The sequence below is a fragment of the Cnephaeus nilssonii genome (assembly GCF_951640355.1).
Source record: "Cnephaeus nilssonii genome assembly, chromosome: 13".
NCBI classification, from domain to species: Eukaryota; Metazoa; Chordata; class Mammalia; order Chiroptera; family Vespertilionidae; genus Cnephaeus; species Cnephaeus nilssonii.
This window is the reverse complement of record NC_137084.1, coordinates 81501603-81526313: the sequence shown is the minus strand read 5'-3', so window position 1 is coordinate 81526313 and position 24711 is coordinate 81501603. Positions and strand designations below refer to the sequence as shown.

The following is a 24711-nucleotide window of genomic DNA, read 5'->3' as shown; positions in this document are numbered from 1 at the left end:
ACAATAAAATGGCAATAAATACATATCTAAATTAAATCTAAAAAAATAAATGAACAAGGAATCTAATGAACAAAATAAACGGATGGATAAAATAGAATCAGAGGGATGGGAACATGGAACAGACTGAGGCGTCTCAGAGGGAAGGGGGATGGGAGAGGGGTGAGGGGATCATCTGAAAAACTTACATGCACATGCACTACCTGGGACACAGTGCGGTGAAGGCCTGGATGGCGTTGAGCTGACAAGAAGCATCTCTTCCCAGCTCTGGACCCCTGGGCGGGGCGGGCTGCTGTGGGGCTGGGACCCCTTGCTCCTCAAGGGCAGCCTCTGCAGCCACAATATCCCTCGTGATTAAAAAATGCCACACATGGAGTCGGTCCAGCCCGTTCCGCACTCCACCCTGCTACCAGCCTCAGTGTGCCTTCTTCTGTACTCCGAGTTGTAGGGCCCCCAGCCAGCCAGCTTTCAGGCGGTTCTGGATGATGGCTGTGCCGTATGTCAGGTGTAATTTTTTTGCGGTTGTGGGAGGAGGTGAGTACCCGCGTTTACCTACGCTGCCATCTCGGTTCTCCACCCTTCCGTTTTACTGGCAGATTTGTTCTTTGTCCCCTCAAATCCTTCTGAACCCCGTTCTACCTTCTCCTTAAGAAGGTGAGTGTCAGCAGCTCCTCCTGCGACGCCACCCCCCTCTCACAGGTCTCCCTGGACGCCCCCTCCTGCTGCCCTGCCGATGGCGCTCCTTCCCTCCACTGCTCAGCTTCCTGAGCCTGGTCCGCCTGGCCCCCCGCTTCTCTGGGAAACGCGGCCTTTCTGTGGTGCTCCTTTCTCCACCCCCTCTTCATCGAAATCCACTCGACCACCCCAGTGTTCCGGCCCTGCCCTGTGGCCAGGGGAGCCGCCTTGGCTGAGGACCCGTGACCTGGGTGTGTGACCTGCCAGCGGTGTGCCAGGATTTGCCTGTCTTCCAGCGACCTCTGCCTGCTCTCTTCCTCGTCCGGGTCTTTCCTGTCTCCTCGGCCTTGTGCCCTGCGTCCTCAGGGCCCTCTCGGTGGTCCTCTCTTTTTGTTGCTCATGTTCTTCCCTGGGCATTGCATCCACTTCCCCTTCCTTCTGTGGGACGTCCCAGCTCCACTGTCAGGGGAGCTGGGTCCGAGGTGGGGGTCTTCATGATCACGTGACACGTGTCCTCATAGCTGCTTCCAGGCCAGGGGATTACAGAAACTCCAGTTCTTGGGGGAAGGTGCAGGTGGCCATATCAGCCACGAGGGGGCGCACAGGCTCCAGGTACCGTGTCTCAGGTTCTGCTTCCTGGAGGAGCAGAAGGTGTCCAGGATGGGTGGCAGGGGTGTGACTGCAGGTGAGTCTCCAGGACTGAACTCTGACCTTTCAAAACCACCCTGTCATTGTCCCCAGCACTAGGAACATTCATGGATTCAGTTGTTCAAGAAGCATTTGCCCAGCGCCTGGGAGGGACCAGCTCTGAGCCGGAAGGCTCTGGGATACAGAATCAGATAAGCCCGCCTCAGGCCTGCAGGGGCCACAGCCTGAACAGGGAGGCGGACCAGGAGGTCAGGGTTTGATTCCGGGTCAGGGCATGTACCTGGCTTTCGAGCTCGATCCCTGGTAGGGGGCATGCAGGAGGCAGCTGAGCAATGGTTCTCTCTCATCATTGATGTTTCTATCTCTCTCTCCCTCTCCCACTCTCTATCTGAAATCAACAAAAAAATATTTTAAAAAAGGAAAAACAATGGAGGCAGACCCTCAAAACTGAAGTTTCCACGCGGAGTAGTTGCCCTGGGTGTGCTGGGGCCAGGAGGAAGGGCTGACCCAGCTGGGCCCGGAGGCTTCCTCCTGGCGGTGTTTACTGGCGACGGTGTGTGCCACCCGTGTGTACTGAGGGCACACAGGGGTGAGGGCATGGCAGCCTGGCGACCGGCCTGCATTGCAGTGGGGAGCTCAAGCCTCTCCCCGCCTGGGCTGCTGGGCCCTCACACCGGTGAGACCTCATCTGTGCGGGGCATCGCGGAGACTCAGCTCTGACGGGCAAGACCAACAGGCGGCCCAAAGCCAGTGTCTGATTCGGAGGCCTCAGTCGGGGCAAGGCGGGGGGAGAGGTGGCCCGGCATGCCAGCAGCTTTCATCCCCAAAGCAGTGCCGGGCGCCTGCTGTAGCAGATGCGGCGTTAACCCAGCAGGACAGAGCTGAGTCACGGCTCACTCACTGCGCCGGCTACAGCCTGGCTTGGCCGGGACGCGGCGACGGAGGGGCAGCCACAGGCCTTTGTGTGAGACGCTGACCGTCTCAGGCCGCTGCGGAGCGCAGTAGACGTCAGAACAGTCTGCACAACAGGGGAAGGATGCTTTCCCTTCTGTGCCGCCAGCCGCGGGGGCAATGCTTTGACCTCCCCTGACCCTCTCTTGGCCCCCACACAGGCAGAGATAGGCCAGCTGCTACCCCTCACCCCCCACTAAGGTGCACGGAAGAGCCCTCTCTCCTGCTTCCCCAAACGGCAGGGATCAGAAACGGTTGCGTGGTCTGAGGCAAAGCCCGGCTCTGCTTCCAGAGAAGTTCTTGGAGGAAGTAGGTGGGTGGGAATGAGCCGGGGGTCAGCCCGTGAGTTCTCCAGGAGGCACGAGGTGGAGTCCGGAGGAAGCCTGGGGAAAAGCAGGCTGTGAGGCAGGAGGACCCCTGGTGCTCCAAATGGGAGCCTGCCCTGTGGCATGCCAGCTGCCTCCTCCCTCCTCTGCACCCCAAGGCCTGGCAGACCCCCGAGGAGAGATCCCAAGAAGAGTCAAGCCTCCCCCCTCCTCCCCTCTTTCCCTCCCTCCCTCCCCTCCTTCCCCAGCAGTGACAGGAGCTGGGGGACAGCTGAGGGTTGGGGGCAGGTGGCTGGGTGGGCATGGCTCCTGGCTCACCTGAGCAGACCTGCTGTGCCTGGGCTGTGCCCAGTGCAGGGTCCCTGGCTGGCACATGGCACCCCCTCCTTGCAGGCTTCAGAGCTCCCCAGCCTCTGGGGCCATCTGTGCCTGGGACAAGGCCCAGGAGGAGGAAGATGCTCTATGATCCCCTTTCCCTCATACGGCACCTGAGCCTCACAGCGAGGCCATTAGGGATGTCCCTCATTAGCTCTTCACTGATGGAAGATGAGCCTGAAGTTCAGAGTGGCCCACCCGAGGCTGCTCTGCTGGCGTGTGGCAGGGCCGGTGCTCAGGGCAGGCCCCTCTGCAGGCTGCCCGCCTCCTCCCAGGACTCTATAGACTTTACAAAGCCTCCTTCCAGGGAGCCTGGGCCCACCCTTTGCCGGGACACCGAGTGCGGGTGGTTTGCATGCCACAGCCCGCTCAGCCTCCAGTCAGGGCAGCCCCCTCAGCCTCCAGTCAGGGCAGCCCCCTCAGCCTCCATTCAGGGCAGCCCCCTCAGCCTCCATTCAGGGCAGCCTCCTCAGCCTCTAGTCAGGGCTCGTGTAGCGAGAATGTACACTCAGTCACCAAACGTCCAGCTCCCGCCTCCCCTGTGTGAACAGTTTGGAGTGTGCAGTCTCATGCTTATCCTATATAATAAAAGGATAATATCCAAATTGTCCCTTCAGGAGTTTGAGCAACCAGAAGTTCGACCACTCGCTATGACATGTGCTAACCAGCAGGGGGCAGCATGGAATGAAGGAAGGCCCCGGCCGGCAGCCAGCAGCCAGCAGCCAGCAGCCAGCAGCCAGGGGAAGGAAGGCCTAGGGACCCTACCCGTGCACCAATTTCATGTACTGAGCCTCTAGTGCATTTATAAATTACTAGAGGCCCGATGCACGAAATTCGTGCACTGGGGAGGGGGGTCCCTCAGCCCAACCTGCATCCTCTCCAATCTGGGATCCCTTTCACAATCTGGGACTGCTGGCTCCCAACTGCTTGCCTGCCTGCCTGATTGCCCCTAACCGCTTCTGCCTGCCAGCCTGATCACCCCCTAACCACTCCCCTGCCAGCCTGATCGACATCTAACTGTTCCCCTGCCAGCCTGATCATCCCCAACTGCCCTCTCCTGATAGCCCAGTTACCCCAAACTGCCCTCCCCTGCATATTCCCTCTTTATTAGATAGGGTTTTTTTCTTTAACATATTGGACAGTGTACCTGCTGTGGTCTTGACAAAACAGTAAAAATGTAAACCCAAACTAACAGTGTCATAAAAGAAACTCCTTAAACAGGAATTTCATGAGACCTTGGAAAGGTGATATCATGTGGTTGTTTCTTCCTTTCTTCCTTCTCTTTCTTTTTCATGAAGTTTCATCTTTTGTCCTTTCTTTCTTATCTCCTTTTATTCCTTTTCTGTCCTCTCTTTCTCTTAATTTTTCCGTTGGTAGAATCCTCAGTACTTGAATCTGTCTTGCTTCCAGAAGACGAAGAAGAGGGAAACACACGGTCATCTGAAGAAAAAGATGATTTATGATGGGATCCGTGGTGTTTCTGGTTTTGCTCTTTTCCCGGTTTGTTTGTTATTTCTGCCGGCCCCGGCATCTTCAGGACTTGTGTGTGGGCACTTCTTATTCATGCCTACAAAACCTCCCTGCCTTGGTGAAAACTGTAGGGGAAAAGGCCTTCCTGGGTGGGCTCAAGCCCTGCCCGAGGTGCTGGAACCAGGGTGGGGAGCACCCGCCACCGCCATTGCAGAGCCAACCTCCGGACCTCGGGGTACTCTCCAGTAATGTAACTGCAATGTCCCCGTTTGCCTTCAGAAATTAGTTGTAAGTTACTTCCGATGTGAAACCCTACCTCAGACATTTCCTTTGTGGTTTCTAAAGATTTTAAACAAAACCCATTTACCTCTCTAACCTGGTCAGAAGTTTCTACCCAATGGGAGAGGTTTGCTGGGCAGCATTGCCCAGATATCCCCCCACATCTCCAATCACTCAGCTGGGGGTAAGGGAAGTTCTGAGGCTATAGGTGTGTGTGGGGGATCACTCCATGGGGGCGCAGGCCCTTTGGAGGCTGACACCCCAGGCTGCCGCTGGGAGGGGATCGCTCTGGGGGGTGCAGCTGCCTCCCAGGCCTACACCCCCAGCTGCGGCTGGGAGCTGATCGATGGGGGGCGGGGGTGTATGTGTGGTGTAGATGCCTCCCAGCCCACAGCCCTGGCCGCGGCTGGGAGTGGAACGTGCTGAGAGGGGCGCGGCTGCCTCCCAGGCCCACAGCCCTGGCCGAGGCTGGGAGTCTAACGCACCGAGAGGGGCACGGGCGCCTCCCAGCTGACAGGCCGACAGCCCGGGCCATGGCTGGGAGCGGATCGCGCCGGGGGGCCCGGGCTGAGGCTGGTAGCGGATTGTGCTGGGGGGCGCGGCTGCCTCCCAGGCTGACAGCCCGGGCCGCATGCTGCCGGCTCTCATCGGCAGCCCTCCCTGGGACTGGGGGTCTCTGGCGGGCCAGAGAGGACTGAGTGCCGCCATCTTGTGTCTATGGGCGCTGCCATTCTTGTCATGGAGTGATGGCTAATTTGCATATTACTCTTTTATTAGATAGGATAGTTGTACTTATTCTGTGGTGTATATGACCATTATAAAGCACACAGAACAAAATAGAGATTAAAATCAAGAAGGGCCTTAGATGGTTTGGCTCAGTGGATAGAACATCTTCCTTTGGACTGAAAGGTCCCTGGTTCAATTGCCGGTCAGGGCACGTACCTGGGTTGTGGGCTCGATTACAGTAGGGAGCAGGCAGGAGGCAGCTGATCGGTGGTGATTCTCATCATTGATGTTTCTATCTCTCTCTCCCTCTCCCTTCCTCTCTGAAATCAATAAAAATATGTTTAAAAAATAAAAATAAATAATGGCAGGTAGGATCTGCTATTTTAAAAAAATAAGAAGGTGAACAAGCATGTGAGAATCACGGCTTCCCTCCGAGTTACTCTCGGTGACCCCTGGGCTGGCGGTTGGGACCAGCTTTCCTGGCGGCCCCTGGGCAGAGCCGTTCCCCTTCCTGGGCTTGCTGGCCTCCTGCCCGCAGGGCCTGGGGTCCGGGCTGCCGTCCCTGCGGCTGCTACAGCTCAGGCTTGTGACCTCCCATGGTAAGTTCAGCGAAATAGTACTTAAGTTAAAAAAATTTTCATTACAAAAGTAGTGTGCTATGATTATTGACAACACTTTTAGGGTTTTCCTTGGTCTTTTCTGCAGCCCCTCAGTCTGGGCTGCAGGCACGCGCTTGTGGGAAGGAAATGAGAGAGAGGTGACCAGGCCCTCCTGGCCCCAGCCTTCCTGGCAGTTACCCAGCCCTCCCCTCCTGGCCCTCCTGGAGGTGACTGGCCCTCCCTGTGGTGACCCGGCCCTCCTGGAGGTGACCTGGCCCTCCTGGAGGTGACCCGGCCCTCCCTGTGGTGACCCGGCCCTCCCTGTGGTGACCCGGCCCTCCTGGCAGTGACCTGGCCCTCCTGGAGGTGACCCGGCCCTCCTGGAGGTGACCCGGCCCTCCTGGAGGTGACCTGGCCCTCCTGGAGGTGACCTGGCCCTCCTGGAGGTGACCTGGCCCTCCCGGTGGTGACCCGGCCCTCCCTGTGGTAACCTAGCCCTCCTGGAGGTGACCCGGCCCTCCCAGTGGTGACCCGGCCCTCCTGGCGGTGACCCGGCCCTCCCAGTGGTGACCCGGCCCTCCTGGCGGTGACCCGGCCTTCCTGGTGGTGACCCGGCCCTCCTGGAGGTGACCCGGCCCTCCTGGTGGTGACCCGGCCCTCCTGGTGGTGACCCAGTCCTCCTGGTGGTGACCCGGCCCTCCTGGAGGTGTCCGGCCCTCCTGGAGGTGACCGGCCCTCCTGGCGGAATGGCCACATCTTCTGCTCCAAACTGGGGGCGGCTGGAATATTTTCTTTGCTTCTCTTGTTCATGGGCCAGCCGCTCCCGGCAGGGGCAGCGTCTCCCCGTGCTTTCCCGGGAGGACAATTTAAGTGGGGCCCTCTGCAATGGCGGGGCTGGCGGCAGGTGTCCAGGTGCGCCTCCCCTGGGTGGTATCTTGGCTCGCTGGGGCCGAGACTGCCCGGGACCAGGCGGCAGGAGAGCCGGGCTCCGTGTGTGGGTGTCAAGAAGGCCCGGGATGCAACCATGGAGCCGAGCTGGGCCAGGGCTGGGCCTTTTTAAAAAATAATTCTTTATTGTTGAAAGTATTACATACGTCCCCTCTTTCCCCATTGAGCCCCTGCAGCCCGCCCCCGCCCCCTGCCCCAGGCCCTCACCCCCCCACTGTCTGTGTCCATGGGCCATGCATAGATGCACACAAGGTCTTTGGTTGATCACCGCCCACCACCCGCCTTGCCCCGCCTTCCCTCAGAGACTCCGCACTCTGCTCCATGCTCCCATGTCTCTGGACCCACCTATGAGTGAGATCATGTGATACTTGTCTTTCGCTGACTGGCTTACTTCACTTAGCATGAGACTCTCCAGGTCCCTCCATGCTGTCTCAAGGGTAAGACATAGGATTATGCTGCATAGGATTCCATGGTGTAGATGTCCCACAGCTTTTTACCCACTTGTGCTGATGGGCACTTGGGCTGTTTCCGGATCTCAGCTACTGTGAATTGTGCTGCTGTGAACACAGGGCTGCTTACATTCTTTCTGATGGGTGCTTCGGGTCTCAGCCTTTGCATGTTCTCTCTGTTCATCTCTGTGTCTCTCTGTTGTTAAGACCCACCGGGTCATTTCTCCGGAGTCACCACAGTGGACGTGGGAGGCAGCTCAGCGGTTTGTTTATTCTAAGGCTCCCTTCGTAGAAACGAGCCTCACTTCTAATTTTCTCGTTGACTTTGTGCTGCTCAGAGAAGTACTGAAGCGAAGTGTTCTTGGGACTGGCATCTACCAAGAAATCTAATGTGTTTATTTACCTCAAACTCTGACTCATAGCAATCCACCCCACTACGCACCTTGGTGTCTGACCTTCAGGAGACTCACCACCACTCCTACCTCTTCCTCCGCAGTGTGAGCTACCGGAGCTATTTGCTGGGAAACTCCCTGTGCTGACTCTCAGATGACAGCCTTTGGCAGCGCCCCTCTTCCCTCAGGCCCGCGCGGGGGGCCTGGCCACCAGAGGCTCCTGGGAGTTTATTGTAGACCTCAGACTCCCGGGCCGGACCTGGCAGAGCTGGATGGACAGTGTGGGGTGGGCCCCGGGAGCTCCGTCCTGGAAGCTGCTAGGGGACGGTGAGGGATTAGGGAACTGCCCACCACTGCCCAGCGCGTCTAAACTCAGCGTGGGTCCACTCCAGCCGCGGTCTGGATCAGGGTGTGGGCTGCGGCCCAGGCTGAGCAGGCGGAGAGCGAGCTGATGCTGCGATGGCATTTCTGCAGAACAGGGACCAGGACGCAGGCTCTCCTGCGGCTCCCGCATGCCCTTCACGAAGCGATCGTCTGCTGGGGTGATGCTGCTCTTCCTGTGTGCGTCCCTCTACTCTGCACGTGGCCAGATCACAGGGCGTCCTCAAAGAGAAAGGCCCGCACACTCCTCAGCCTTGTTTACGTCCGGGCGGTCCTCATCTGTCAGGAGGCGACTTCCACCCGCGCTCAGGTCTGCGTCCCGGGTCCACGGCAGGCGTTTGGTCGGCGTGGGCCGCGGGAGGTCTGTGTGGCCTCTCAGCTGGGTGCCCGGCTGCGTCTGTCCTTGGGCTCAGAGGTGCTGATAGATCCAGGCAAAGCTGCCCTCTACTATTCTAGAAGATTTCCCTGTCAGTGAAGGCAAGTAATGTATGATTATTTAAAAAAAAATTATTGATTTCAGAGAGGAAGGGAGAGGGAGAGAGAGATAGAAACATCAATAATGGGAGATAATCATTGACTGATTGGCTGCCTCTTGCACCCCCCCTCCTGGGGATCGAGCCCACAACCCGGGCATGTGCCCTTGACTGGAATTGAACCTGGGGCCCTTCAGTCCACAGCCCAACACTCTATCCTCTGAGCCAAAACACCAGGGTGAGGAAATGACTCCTGAATGTTACTACTATGTGTCAGCAGCCATGCTGCGCCCCCTTCTGCACACGCAGCTCCTGGACCTTCACAGTCCCCATGGGAAGTGAACATTTATGCCTCTGTTTGACACAGGTGAAGAATGAAACCTGATCTTGCCTGAAGTCACAAGGTCACCGTCCAGAGGGCGGGACTCCAAGCCTCATCCCTGGTCTCACACCACGGAGGGACGCGGGTCTGCAGGCGGCCGAGACGTAGGGAGGGCTGCGGGCTGAGATCCGTGTCTGCCCGTCACGGTACTGAGTCGAAAGACTAATTGGAAGCAAGGTTAACATTTGGGGAGGCAGTAAGCAAACCAATATTTCTAATTTTTTAAAATTAAGAACTTACTTCTTTAGAGCAGTTTTAGTTTCACAGCAAAATTGAAGAAAAGAGATTTCCCATATCCCCCTGGTCCCACACATGTTAGTCCCCCTCATTGTCAACACCCCCCACCAAATGGTTCATTTGCTACAGATGATGAGCCTGCACTGAGGCATCATTATCCCCCGGAGTCCATAGTTCACCTTAGGGAGTTGCATGTTCTATGGGTTTAGAGACAAATGTATGAGGATGTGTCCCCATATCACATCACACGCGTGTTTTCTCTGCCCTGAAACTCCTGTGCTCCACTTCATTCCTTCCCAACCCCTAGGGTCTAGTTTTGTGGAAGGAGATACCTGTCCTTTTATTGTTATTACATGTGTCATTTAAAAAATATATATTTTATTGATTTTTTACAGAGAGGAAGGGAGAGGGATAGAGAGTTAGAAACATCGATGAGAGAGAAACATCGATCAACTGCCTCCTGCACACCCCCTACTGGGGATGTGCCCGAAACCAAGTACATGCCCTTGACCGGAATCGAACCCGGGACCCTTCAGTCCACAGGCCGACGCTCTATCCACTGAGCCAAACTGGTTAGGGCACATGTATCATATTTTTTATTACACAACTATTTCTGTTGCAAAAAATTAGAATGGTATGACGTTACTGATAGCTGTTTTTGCCTTACAAACATGGCAATTTTATATGACTCAATCTAACACTAAGACAAAACTGGAAAGTCTCTCTTTATCCCTACCCCTATCTCACTCCCACACAATTTGGGACACACAGTTAATTTTAGAACATTTTCATCACCTCAAATAACAACAACCACAGCCCATATACTTTAGCTACAACACCCACCCCCCATCCCTTCCACCTCCCACCCCTAAGCAACCTCACTTCTTTTTTATTATTATTAAATTTACTGGGGTGACATTGGTCAACATGAATGTATAGGTTTCATGTGTGGATTTCTAAGTTATAAGATCTGTATATAGCACCATGTGCCCACCACCCAAAGTCAAGTCTTCTCCTGTCACCTCATATTAGGACCCCCTTCTCTCCCCACCCCCCAACAACCACCACACTGCTGTTTGTGTTCATACGTTTCAGTTTTATATCCCACACGAGTGAAATCATTTGGTTCTTAGCTTTTTCTGACTGACTTATTACACTCAGCATCATGTTCTCAAGGTCCATCCATGCTGTTGTAAATGGCTCTATTTCATCCTTTCTTGTGGCTGAGTAGTATTCCACTGTGTGTATGGCCACGTCTTCTTCATAAATGTTGGCTATTAACCTGTTGTCAGATGTGCCAGTGGTGAATATCTTCTCCCATTCGTGGGCTGTCTTTTTACTTTGTTGATGGTTGTCTTTGCTGTTTCCATGTCTTGGCCACCATGAATAATGCTGCAATGAACATAGGGGTGCATAGAGAAGTCCTCACTTCTTGACTCCCCTCATGTGGAACTTAGCCTGAGCACAAGCAGCTGGGAACAGAGTGAGAAACGCTAAAGTTCTGTTCCTCCGGGGAAAAAAGACCTCCGGCGGGCTGCTGTGGGGCGAGGGAGCCCCGTCTTCTTGGGGGCAGTAGTGTGGATTGCGTCTCCCCCTTGCTGAGCTGAGAGCGGAGAGAGAAGCAGTGGTCTTTGTTAATAAACCACACATTCTTACTTTTTTAAACAAGTTTTCAGAGATTTTTCTTTTTTAAATTTAAAAAGTGTTTCCATTACAGTTTACATTCAATATTATTTCGTGTTAGTTTCAGGTGTACAGCATAGTGGTTAGACAATCATATACTTAAGTGGTCCCGCTGGTATGTCCAGTACCCGCCTGGTGCCACATAATTACTACAATATTATTGGCTACATACCCTGTGCTGTACTTACCTCCCGAAGACTGTTTCGTAGCTACCAATCTGTACTTCTTGATCCCTTTACCTTTTTCATCCCCCACCCCCCCCGCCGACCCTCTCCCCTATGGCAACAATTGGTCTGTTCTCTGTATCTATGAGCCTGTTCGTTTGTTCATTTATCTTGTCCTTTAGCTTCCATGTAGAAGTGAAATCACATGGTACTTATCTTTCTCTGACTATTTTCACTTAGCATAATGCTCTCCAGGTCCATCCATGCTGTCACAAAGAGTAAGAGCTACTTCTTTTTATGACCGAGTAGTCTTCCATTGTGTAAATGTCCCATAGCGCTTTAATTCACTCGTCTATTGGTGGGCACTTGGGTTGCTTCCATATCTTGGCTATTGTAAATACACTGCAATGAACATAGGGTGCATATATTCTTTTGAATTGTGTTTTTTGGTTTCTTCAGACATATACCCGGAAGTGGAATAGCGGGGTCATATGGCAGTTCCATTTAAAAATTTTGAGGAAACTCCATACTGTTTTCCATAATGGCTGCAGCAGTCTGCATTCCCACCAGCAGTGCACTAGGGTTCCCTTTTCTCCGCATCCTCGCCAACGCTTGCTTGTTGATTTGTTGATGGTAGCCATTCTGACAGGTGTGAGGCCATATCTCACTGTTTTGATTTGCATCTCTCTGATGAGTGACATTGAACATCTTTTCATATGTCTATTGGCCATCTGCCTGTCCTCTTTGGAGAAATGTCTATTCAGGTTCTTTGCCTGTTTTTAAATTGGGTTGTTTGTGGTTTTGGTGTTGGGTTCTATGAGTTCCTTATAAGTGTTGGATAGCAACCCTTTAACAGATGTGACATTGGCCAGTATCTCCTCCCATTCACAAAAGTGAGTTGTCTTTTCATTTTGTTGATGGTTGTTTTTTTCTGTGCAAAACCTTTTTAGTTTGATGTAGTCCCTTTTGTTTATTTTTTCTTTGTTTTCCTTGCCCGATGAGATCTATCAGAAAAAATATTACTACAAGAAATGTCCAAGATTTTATTGCCTCTGGTTTCTTCTAAGAGTTTTATGTTTTGAGTCTGACATTTAAGTCTTTAATCCATTTTTAGTTTCTTCTTGTATATGGTGCAAGAGGTGGGCTCGTTTCCTTTTCTGCATGTATCTCTCCAATTTTCCCAGCACCATTTGTTGAATAAACTGTCATTACCCCATTGTATGTTCTTCCATCCTTTGTCAAATATTCATTGAGCATATAGGCATGGGTTGATTTCTGTGCTCGCTATTCTGCTCCATTGATCTATATGCCTGTTTTTATGCCAGTTCCATGCTGTTTTGATTACTATGGTCTTGTAGTATATTTTGATATCAGGTAGCATGATTCCTCCAACTTTGTTCTTCTTTCTCAAGATTACTGTGGCTATTCACAGTCTTTTTTGGTTCCATATACATTTTTGGAATATTATTAGTTCTGTGAAATACCCCAGTGGTATCTTGATAGGGATTGCAATGAATCTATAAATGGCTTTGGATCCTATGGACATTTTAATGATGTTAATTCTTTCTATTCAAGAACATAGTATATGCTTCCACTTATTTGTATCTTCTTCATTTTCCTTCCTCAGTGTCTTATAATTTTCTGAATACAGGTCTTTTACATCCTTGGTTAAATTTATTCCTAGGTATTTTATTATTTTTGATGCAATTGTAAATAGGATTGTTTTCTTAGTTTCCCTTATGATAGCTCATTATTGGTGTATAAAAATGTAACCTATTTCTGGACATTATTTTGTTTCCTGCTATTTTACTAAATTTATCTATCAGTTCTAGTAGTTTTTTGGTGAAATCTTTAGGATTATCTATGTACAGTATCATGTCATCTGCAAATAATGACAGTTTTACTTCTTTCCTTCCAATTTGGATGCCTTTTATTTCTTCTTCTTGTCTGATTGCTGTGGCTAGGACTTCCAGTACCATGTTGAATAAGAGTGGTGAAAGTGGGCATCCTTGTCTTGTTCTTCATCTTAAGGGAAATGCGTTTAGTTTTTCCCAGGTGAGTATGAAGTTAGCTCTGGGTTTGTCATGTATGGCCTTTATCATGTTGAGACATGTTCCCTCTAGTTTCACTTTGCTGAGAGTTTTTTTTTTTTTTGCCATAAATGGGTGCTGGATTTTGTCAAATGCCTTTTCTGTACCTATTGATATGACCATATGATTTTTATTCTTCATTTTGTTGATGTGGTGTATCACATGAATTGGTTTGTGGATATATTTTTAAATATTGTTTTAGTTTTAAGTTGACATACAATATTATATTAGTTTCAGGTGTGCAACGCAGTGATTACACATATAACTTACTGTTATCATCCCAGTAAACATAGTACCCATCTTACAGCACACATACTTATCACAATATTATTGCCTAAATTCCCTAGGCTGTACTTTACATCCCTGTGACTATTCTGTAACTGCCACTTTGTACTTCTTAATCTCTTCACCTTCTTCACCCATCCCTCCAACTTCCCTCTTATCTGACAACCTTCAACATGTTCTCTGTATCTCTGAGTATGTTTCTGTTCTGCTTGTTCATTTATTTTGTTTTTTTTAGATTCTTCATGCAAGTGAAATCATATGGCATTTGTCTTCTTCTGTCTGACTTATTTCACTCAGCAGCACAATACCCTCTAGGTCCATTCATGTTGTTAACTTAATTCCTTTTTTAATAGGTAAGCCATATTCCATTGCATATATGTACCACTCCTTCTTTATCCAATTCATCTATTGACAGACACTTTCATATCTTGGCTATTGAAAATAATGCTGCAATGAACATACAGATGTATTTTTTTTCAATTTTATGGGGGGTTTGTTTGTTTGTTTCTTTGGATAAATACCCAGAAATTAATATACAAACAAGTGGGCCCTTCTTTGTCTCTTGTTATAGCTTTTGTTTTAAAGTCTATTTTGTCTGGTATAAGTATTGCTACCTCAACTTTTTTGTTTGTTTCATTTTCATGCAATACCTTTTACCATCCTTTTAGTCTGTGTGTCTTTCAATCTGAAGTGAGTTTGTTGTAGACAGCATCTGTAAAGGTTTTGTTTTATTATTCAACCTTCATATGTCTTTTGATTGGGGTATTTAATCTATTTACTTAAAGTAATTGGGTTAGATATGTATACTAGTATATTGCCATTTTATCGTTCATATTTTTTATCTTTTTTTTGTCTTCTTAAAGAATACCCTTAAACATTGCTTGTAATACTGGTTTGGTGGTGATGAACTCTTTTAGCTTTTTCTTGTCTGGGAAGCTCTTTATATGCTCTTTGATTCTAAATGATAGCTTTGCTGGACAGAGTAATCTTGGTTGTAGGTTCTTGCTGTTCATCACTTTGAATATTTCTTGCCACTCCCTTCTGGCCTGCAGAGTTTCTGTTGAGAAATCAGCTGACAGTCTTATGGGTGCCATTGGAGCTGCTGCTCTAGTACAGGAGCTCAGAGCAAGTGAGCTGGTCCTTTAAGAGAAACTTCTTGGGACTCTGGCAGCCTCCTTCTCACTCAGCCAAAACCCCAGCAGGTTTTTACAGCCAGAAGTTATGGGGAAAGGTTTTGGAGCCAGGCTGCAACTCTGACATGTAGAGCTCTGTGGATTTGAGAATTATTTAACTTCTTTGAGCTCTATTTACAATGGCAATAATACTGCAGCCTAAAAAGTAAAAAAAACTAACTTAAGCAAAAATAAAAATAAAAAACAAAATAAATAAAATGAAAGGTGATGTACCTGACAACCTATTTGAAAAATATGACAGAATTTCCACCTCTAGCACTATCTTTGGGACCAATGTTGTTCTGTTGACCCTTTCTTAAACTTGGATTTTGTGGAGGGAAACAGCTATTATTAAGCTTATCAATTTACCATAAATTCACAGTTACTAAGATGTATATAAAACCTGCACTCTAATGGAATGTATCAGAGTTGGTTGAAATTTATTTCCCTTTAGAACGTCCCAGTGAAGGATTCCCCGTTCCCCGTTAACTTTTCCGACAGCAGAGCTCTCCTCACGCGATTTCTGAGGAGCAGTCTGGCTGGGGCCTCCCGCAGGAGAGAAAGAGGGGTGAGCTTCTCAATTTCTGCTACTTACCCATCAGCTTTGTTCAGTTCTAAATATTTGTTGTTGCGCTTTATAAGCAACACAAAAACCACGTGCCCCAAGCTCTTGCCAGAGACGCTGTCCTTGTCCTGCACACCTTCCAGTCCGCACACACCCTGTGGTTGAAAAGGGGGTTCTTAAGGATGGTTGACTGAAAGGAAACCTAGCCCTTTCCTGCCTCAGGACAGCTGGCTCCCGGGAAGAGGGAAAGAGGAAGTTACGGTATCAGCCTTGGGCACCGGAGCTCCTGGTAGGGAAGGAAATACACCGAGTGGCCAGATTATTATGATCTCTGAACGCATAATAATCTGGCCACTCAGTGTATATATGTGTGTGTGTGTGTGTGTGTGTGTGTGTGTGTGTATGAGAGGCCCAGTGCATGAATTTGTGCATGGGTGGGGTCTGGCCAGCCTGGCCAGGGGGAGGGGACATGGGCCGTTGGCCGGCCTGCCTGCTGGTCGAACTCCTGGTCAAGGGAACAATTTGCATATTAGCTTTTTATTATATAGGATATACACTGAGTGGCCAGATTATTACATGTTCAGAGATCATCATAATCTGGCCACTCAGTGTATATTGTCTGCACCAGCCGGGCTGAAGAAATAACTTGGTGGATTCTTCACATTTGGAAGCTTTTGGCCATATCTCTTCAGATACTTTTCTGTTCTCCTTTGCGGACTCTAGTTACACACGCACTAGGCTGCTGGAATCCCACACGGCGTGGATGCCCTCATTTGCCCGGCTCAGGCTTTCTCTGCATTGATGTTGGGTTGCTTCTATTGCCGGTCTCCTTGGGCACCACGCTTTTCCTCTGCAATGTCCAACCTGCAGTTACTCCCATTCAAAGCACGTTTAATCTTAAACATTGGGGTGATCCCTTCCAGGAATATGACTTGGTCTTGTTTATACCCTGAATCTCTCTCCCTGCCTCTGAGCATGTGGAATGGTCACCACAGCTCCTGTACGCGCCCTCCCCCCCCCCCCCCCCGCCCGCCACACACACACCAGTTCCAGCATCATTGTCAGCTCGGCTGGTTCAGTAGGTCCCTTGTCCTCCCCACTCCGGGTCCCAGGCACTGCACGCGTGGGCACCTCTGACTGGAGGCTGGACCTGTGCACTTTACCTGGTTGAGAGCCGGGTGTTTTTGTTTTCCTATCGATGTTCTGGGAAGCCGTCGGCTTACCTGGAAGCAGTTCATCCTTCTGCTCCTGCTTTTATGGTGTGTTGGGTGGGCCCGGAGCAGCAGCCTGGGCTGCTTGCGCCCACTATTGCGGCAGACCTTCCTGGGTGCTCGTCCAGGTTTCCCAGTTTGACTTTCGGGCACAGGCACTGTTCTCAGCCCTCTTGGAACCCTAGACGCTGTTGCCATGAATCCTTTCCAATGACCTCCTTCTGGCTTCAGGCAGTTCATTCACTCACATGCACTGACCCATCCCTGAACTTGGGGGACGCTCTGCACATCTCTGGGGTTCTCCCCTTATGCTGTCTCACCTCGTCTTGTGAATTTCCACTGCCTTAGTCTCTCCTGGACTGTCTCCTCGATCGGCATCGAAAGAAAATACTTTTATTGATTTTTAGAGAGAGAGAGGAAGGGAGAGGGAGAGAGAAAGAGAAACGTTGATGTGAGAGTGGCACATCGATCAGCGGCCTCCTGCACGCCCCCTACCGGGGATGGAGCCGGCAACCTGGGCATGTGCCCTGACTGGGAATCGAACCGGCCATCTTGGAAGTATCGTTCAACCGACTGAGCCACACCGGCCGGGCAATCCACTTTTTTTTTAATATGTTGTGTTTTCAGTATTATTCAGCTTTCAGTATTTTGCAATTTCTCTTATAATGTACAAAAATGAATTCCAGGTAAATTAGTGTCCTAACTGTGATTACTGAACCTAATGTCATTTATGTAAAGTTTGAAAACATGTAAAACAATGATATCTACATGTGCACACACACGTGTTTCACATGTGCACACACACGTGTTTCACGTTATGGGGAAAACATGAAGCAATCATTTAAAAACATGCACAGGGAGGCAACAGCAGCTTTGGGACAACAGCCCTCAGAGGGCGAGGCGGGGCCGCTCTGGAACCCACGCTGAGGAGGCCGCGTGGCCACGCTCTCACGTGTCCGGGGGTGAGGCGGAGCACACGATGCTCACCAGGCTGTTCTATGCACTGCTTGTGCATCAAATACTTCATAACAGCTCTGGCCGCTATGGCTCAGTGGGTAGAGCGTTGGCCTGCGGACCAAAGGGTCCCGGGATCGATTCCGGTCAAGGGCAGGTACCTCGGTTGCAGGCTCCTCCCCGGCCTGGGCCCTGGTCAGGGTTTGTGCAGGAGGCAACCAATCGATGTGTTTCTCTCACATCAATGTTTCTCTCTGTCTCTCCCTCTCTCTTCCTCTCTCCCTAAAGTCAATGGGAAAATATCCTCGGGTGAGGATTAACAGATTTTTTTTTATCATAAAAGTGTCAAGGTGTGAAAAGGGAGACTCTGTGAATAATGTCAGTAAAGGAGCAGCCTGGGAAAGAAAGGAGGGAGAGGGGCTGAGTGGGGCTGCAGGCCCCCCACGCGGGAGGCGCCGCTGGGCCGGCTGAGCCCGCTGAGGCTTCCCCGCGGGTCTCTGGAGGCCGTGATTCCCCACCTGGTGCTTTCCTTCTGGTACTTCCTGTTCCCAAGAGACTTTTCTTTGACGAAACCCTTCAAAACCCCAGCTTCCACAGGCACACCCGCTGAGTCACCCGTCCCCACGCGGGGCCACGCCCCAGGCCTTGCCTCACACACTCCGTGACCCACACCGTCTCTCGGACAGGGCCACGCGGCTCCTTGCACTGCGCTCCTCCGGTGGCCGCTCCTGTTTGGGCTCAGCAGCCGCCTCCTGACGTCTCCTGCTTCCTCAGCATCTCCTCCCCCTCTGCTCTTAGCACCGCAGCCAGGCGCCCCTTTAAAACACCGGGCGGGCGCCCCTATAAAACACCGGGTGGGCGCCCCTATAAAACACCGGGCGGGCGCCCCTATAAAACACCGGGTGGGCGCCCCTATAAAACACCGGGTGGGCGCCCCTATAAAACACCGGGTGGGCGCCCCTATAAAACACCGGGCGGGCGCCCCTTCGCTGTGTCCACTCCTCTCCCGACTGCCCGTGCTGCTCAGAGAACGACTCCCCTTATGCCATCAGCACCTGTGAGCTGGCTCCTGTCCCTCCCTGGCGGCCGGCCCTCCTCCCGCCCCCCCTACCCCCCAGCACTCAGGCCTCCTTGATTCGCTTGGAACCTGCTTGGCATGCTCCTGCCTCAGTTGTACCTGCTGCTCTCCTGCCTGGAACCTTCCACAGTCTCCGTCTCCATGGTGAGCTCTTTCTCTCACCGCCTTTAGGGCTTTCTCCTCCACTGCCACATTCTTTTAAAATATGTTTGCATTGGTTTCAGAGAGGAAGGGAGAGGGAGAGAGAGAAACATCAATGATGAGAGAGAATCACTGATCGGCTGCCTCCTGCTCGCCTCACACTGGGGATCCAACAGGAAACACAGGCCTGTGCCCTACTGGGAATTGAACTCTGACCTCCTGGTTCATAGGTCAATGGTCAACCACTGAGCCACGCGGCCGGGCTCCACTGCCACATTCTTCACTGGCCTCCCGGCCTCCCTCAGCTTGGCCACGCTCCATCTCCTTCCCCCGCGCCGTGTCACCTCCCAGCTCATTGTCTGATTTGTTTTGCTTTTGTCTGTCTCCCTGCACTGGAATATACTCTCCACGAGGCAGGGATTTTAATATTTTATTTTATTGCCAAAACACAAGTGTCCAGAGCAATGCCCGGCACAGAGAAGATGCCGTTAGTGGCTTTGGGGTTCCTGTTCCCCACTTTTCTTGGGGATGTAAGGGTGGGGGAGGGATGCCCGATCCCGGATGCCATCTGCTCACACTGGCACCCCTGGTGCAGCCCTGCAGTGGCCATCCCCTGGGATGGGCTCTGAGCCCCAGCCATGCAGCGGACCGGCCTGTGCCCAGCCCCCAGCTGAGGGTCCCTCCCAGCCTCTCTGTGGCGTCCCTGCTTCCTTGGGGACAGAAATCATTTGGTTGCCCCCCACCATGACAGGGCACAGCGACTCCTGCAGCCTTCCGAGGCGCTGCCTGCCAGGGGCTCCCATCCCTCTTCTCACGGGGCTTCTCTTTCTGCCCCCCCCCCCCCCCCCCCCCCAGGCTCTCGGCTCTGGGCTTGGGCTCTCGGCTCCCACAGCTCCATCCAGGGAGTGTGCTGCCTCCCTGGGCTCAGGTTTGCATCGAGAATCAGGCGCCCCTTGGCGTCTTTCCGATGGTTCCAGGGCTCGCTCTTCGCCAGGCTGTCCCCTGCGCCCTCCAGGCTGCAGGCCACTCCGTGTGCCCAGGAGGCGAGGCTTGCTGCTCCGTCTAAGCTGTGGACCCTCCCCTTTGCTCTCAGGGGCGGGCCCTTGGAATCCAGAACAGTGAGGGGCCCGCTGTGCTCTGCACTTGGCTGTCACATTCTCTGTGCTGAGCTTTACTGGGAAGAAGGGCCAGGGGATGGAGCGGGAGAGGCTTGGCTGGGGCGTGGGCTGCAGAACAGTAAAGCCACAAGGCGCCGTTTGATCCCATAGCGACAGCAGCAGTGAGGCCATCGGCCTGTCCACACGCAGCGGGCGCCGGTCCTCTCCCCGTGCCCTGCCTGGCGCCTCCCTCAGCATCCCAACCGCTCCCGGCAGGCCACGGCGCCGCTTGTTTCTCAGGAGAGCATGGAAGTCCAGGGAGGGGAGGCTTTGCTTGGCCCGCACCTCACAGAGTGGACCTGAGCTTGTGCCAAGGGGTGGGGGCAGGAGCCACACCTCCTGGGCTCTCCCAGCACCCCGGAGCCCCCCATCGGGATCACCAGCCTGGGGCACGACAACCCCCCACACTCTGGCCTGTGGTCTGCAGGGGCGGGGCTGACCTCTTCCCTCCCGCCAAGTGCGAAGGTTTGTCTCCCTGGGAGCCCATCGCATCTCCCGAGGACTGACACTCTCTCTCTCTCTCTCTCTCTCTCTCTCTCTCTCTCTCTCTCTCTCTCTCTCTCTTCTTCTCTGTGTCTCTTGGTTTGGTTTTACAAATAACATAAATTAGCTAGAAGCCATACCACAAAAAGGGAAGAAGCGATGAGTATAAGCAGCACACAGAGCCCATGGGTTCGTGCCTTTCCCCTGGCACAGGGGCTTGGCGGGAGGGAACCAGGACCTGCAGTCTCAGCTTGTGGGCCCCCAGGCTGCCTTCCTGACCAGCAGGCCTCGGGCTGGCGAGCCCCCGGACGCTCCCCCACAGCACTGCCTTTTCCTGTGGGTGGATGCCCGTGGCCTTGGGAAGGCCTCTCAGCTCCTAGCTGCTTCTATGCAGGGAGGACGTTTTGGATATGTAAGCCAACACTCAGAGTCAGGTGTCTGCCCAGCGGTGTGGCTCATGGATAGAGTGTCAGCCCTCAGACTGAAGGGTCCCGGGTTCGATTCCAGTCAAGGGCACGCACCTGGGTTGCAGGTTCCCTGGCCCTGGTCAGGGTACATGCAGGAGGCAACCAATCCATGTGTCTCTCACATCAATGTTTCTCTGTCTCTCTTCCTCTCTTCCACTCTCTCTTGGGAAAAGAAAATATCCTCATGTAAGGATTAACAAAAATCCAACCTAATAAAAGAGTAATAAAAGAGTAATATGCAAAAAGTAATAAAAGAATAATATGCAAAAATCCTACCTAATAAAAAAGTAATATGCAAATTGACCCTAACTCAGCTACACCCACAAGCCACGTCCACAAGCCACACCCACCAGCCAATCAGGAGCAGATATGCAAATAAATTCAACCAAGATGACTACAGCCACAGAGAGCAAGGTTTCCCAGGCAACGGAGGAAGCCAAGCTTTCCGCCTGCCCTTGCAGGCCTAAGCCTCCACTCAAGCTACAAAGTTTCAATTATAGAAGGTAAACAAATCCAAACAGAAATGGCGGCAGCCACGGAGCTGGAGACAGCAGGCCAGGGTTGCCCCCGGCAATGGAGGAAGCCAAGCTTTCCACCTGCCCTGGCTGGCCTAGACCTCCACTCCAGGCTACAAAGTTTCAATTATAGAAGGTGAATTAACCCCAACAGAAATGGCTGCCAGCCATGGAGCGAGCAGGAGGCTTGGCTCTGCTCCAGGCTACAAAGTTTCAATTGTAGAAGGTAAATAAATTCCAGATACCAGGGCCTCCACTTGGCCTGCAAACCACCACAGGCCCCTTGCTCAGGCCGCCCCATGCCCCAACCCCCATCCTGATCTGGGACACCCTTCAGGGCAAACCAGCTTGCCCCCACCCCTGCACCAGGCCTCTATCCTATCTAATAAAAGAGTAATATGCAGATTGACCATCACTCCAACACACAAGATGGCTGCCCCCATGTGGTCAAAGATCCTGCCCCCATGTGGACACAAGATGGCCACTACAAGATGACCAGCAGGGGAGGGCAGTTGGGAGGCACCAGGCCTGCAAGGGAGGGCAGTTGGAGGCGATCAACCCTGCAGGGGAGGGCAGTTAGGGGTGACCAGGCCAGCAGAGGAGGGAAGTTGGGGGCAAACAGGCTGGCAGGGGAGCAGTTAGGCATCAATCAGACTGGCAGCAGAATGGTTAGGGGGTGATCAGGCTGGCAGGCAGAAGCGGTTTCAGGAAGGCAGGCAGGCAAGCAGTTGGGAGCCAGCAGTCCTGGATTGTGAGAGGGCAGTCGGACATCCCTCAAGGGGTCCCAGATTGGAGAGGGTACAGGCTGGGCTGAGGGACACCCCCACTCCGTGCACGAATTTCGTGCGCCGGGACTCTAGTAAATAAATAAAATAAAAAATCAGGTATCTGACATTCACATCCTAGTATGACTTAGCAAAACTGTTAGCTCAGATCAAAGTTCCCAGGGGACAGTGATTTCAATGGCAGTGGGGAGGAAGAGCTGGCTGTGGGACCGGGTGCGGCCAGGTGTGGAGGCTGGGAGAGGGCTCTGGGCTGGGTGAGGGCTAGGGGCTGGGAGAGGGTTCTGGGCTGGGTGAGGGCTGGGGGCTGGGTGAGGGCTGGGTGAGGGCTCAGAGCTGGCTGAGGGCTGGGTGAGGGCTGGGGGCTGGGTGAGGGCTGGGGGCTGGGTGAGGGCTGGGTGAGGGCTGGGGGCTGGGTGAGGGCTGAGGGCTGGGTGAGGGCTGGGGGCTGGGTGAGGGCTGGGTGAGGGCTGGGGGCTGGGTGAGGGCTGAGGGCTGGGTGAGGGCTGGGGGCTGGGGGAGGGCTGGGGGCTGGAGGAGGGCTGGGGGCTGGGGGAGGGCTGGGGGCTGGGGGCGGGCTGGGGGCTGGGTGAGGGCTGGGGGCTGGGGGAGGGCTGGGGGAGGGCTGTGGGCTGGGTGAGGGCTCAGGGCTGGGTGAGAGCTGGGTGAGGGCGCGGGCGCTGGGTGAGGTGCTGTGTCCCTGCAGGTGAGGATGCCATCAGCACCCTGGGCCTGATCCTGGGCGTGGGGCTCTCGCTGCTGCTCATGTCCATCCTGGGCTACAGCCTGGCCAAGTGGTACCAGCGCGGGTACTGCTGGGAGGGTGAGTGCAGCCCCCCGGGCAGCAGCTGGGGAGCTGGGTGGGGCGCCATGCAAAGTGTTTCCTGTGGTGGCCACGGTGGTTGGAGACCTGAGTGGGCGGCTGAGCACTAGAGGTGGGGGGAGGGGGACTGGGGCTTTATCAAGGGCGTGGGGGCTCCTCTCACCCCAGCGAGCAGCCTGGTCCCTCTCCTCGCAGAGCCCACAGGAGTGCGTCCCCAAGGCCCGTGTGGGTCCCGAGGCCACACCAACAGGCTGGACAGGCCAGGCTCTCTCCCCACGGAGGGTCCCGAGGCCGCTCCTGAGCTGGCTGGTGCTTCAGCCCCGGGAGTCTCCTGGGATGTGGCGTGACACTCCCACCCCTGGCACATACCTGCCCTTCCCATGGATCCGGGAGAGCTGGGCGGGCACGCGGGCTGCGGGAGGGAGAGAACGCTTCCCAGGTCCGCAGCCACTCCAACAGCTCCCACGAATGTTTACTGAACACCTACTATGTGCCAATGCACCTTTTCCCAAGATGCTTTTCTTTAAAATTCCATGCAGGGATGACATTCTTGGTCTCTGTGATTTATAGATGAGGATGTGAGGGTACAGTCAGGACTGGAAAGTGGGGGAGTCTGGACTGAAGCCAAGTCTGCTCTTTGGGGCTCCAAGCTAGGACTGCTTCCTTCCCTTCCCAGGGTCATCAGCACCCTTAACAGAGGGACCCCCAGTGGCAGATCTGCCCCCCAAAAGTTGGAGATTCAGTCTGCAAAGATGGGGCAGGGGGCGGGAGGCAGAGGCTGCAGGAACCTGCCCTCCCTGAGGCCCAGAGCAGCCCCACGCTCCCCCAGGCAGGGTGAGGGGCACGGTGGCCCGAGGCGACAGGCAGCGGCCCCTGCGCACTGACCCTCTCTCTTTGGATTGTCTTCCTAGGGCCTAGCTTTGTCTTCAACTTGTACCAGGTCCGGTGAGTAGAACAGAGCAGGTGTGGGCGGGGAGGGGAGGTGAATGTGCTCGAGAAAGAACCACATGGGCCCCCAAACTTGCCGCTCCCTCTCCCCGCCTCCTCCCTGTCCCCCAGGCCGACAAGAGAAAAGGAAGGAGCCAGGGTCCATTTAGAACATTCCATGAATAAGAACTTGAACATGGACAAGCCCATGCAAGAGCCTGACCACAGGGATCCTCTTAGCATTCCGCCCGCCCCCCCCCCCCTCGCCCCGGGCGGGCCTGCCACGCCGGCCTCTGCCTCCTCCTTTCTGCAGGAGGCGCTGTTGTGCCGGTGCCAGTGCCTGAGGGCCCGAGGCTCACGGCCTCCGTCTTCAGGCCTTTCACCTCCAGGTCTGACCACAACACACCCTCAGGCAGCATTTGGTGTTGAAAGAGGGGAGCACAGGAAGACAATCGGGGGTTCAGGGAGCAGGAGTCAGGGCTCCTCTTGGGCTGAGCCACCGGTCCCTCTGCCCAGGGCGGCCTCCTCTGTTCTGAGGGAGGGGCGGCTCCCGTCGGGAAGGCACGCCAGCGGGTCAGCGGGTCTGCCAGGAGGTCCTCCCAGGCTCCATCCAGCTGGGCTCTCAGCCCCCAGGACTGGGCTGGCCCCTCTTTCTCAGGCACCTGAAGGAGTTGGAGATGGCGCCCCCCTTCACCATCAGCGGCCACCTCAGCGGCCCAAACGACGACCACCTGCAGTTCTCCAGCAGGCTCATCTGACGGGCAGCCTCGGCCCCGAGCCCCCAGCGGTGAGTGGGCGCTGGGGGAGCTCTGAGCGAGTTTGAGGTCCCAACAAGGTTCTCAGAAGTCCAGGCACCCACACCTAGCACCCCGGACCGCTGGGAACCCAGAGACCACGTCACTCACC

The 24711-nt window shown here is 53.6% G+C and overlaps 1 protein-coding gene across 1 annotated transcript; it reads left to right on the top strand.

The window, feature by feature from the left end:
- Window positions 1-1332: 1332 nt before the first annotated feature.
- SMIM35 (small integral membrane protein 35) lies at window positions 1333-24563 on the top strand (the record flags this gene model as incomplete). The annotated part of the gene is made up of 4 exons (XM_079789204.1): window positions 1333-1357; window positions 22762-22878; window positions 23790-23823; window positions 24464-24563. 4 exons carry the CDS (start codon window positions 1333-1335, stop codon window positions 24561-24563), a joined length of 276 nt encoding a protein of 91 aa, XP_079645330.1.
- Window positions 24564-24711: the final 148 nt, after the last annotated feature.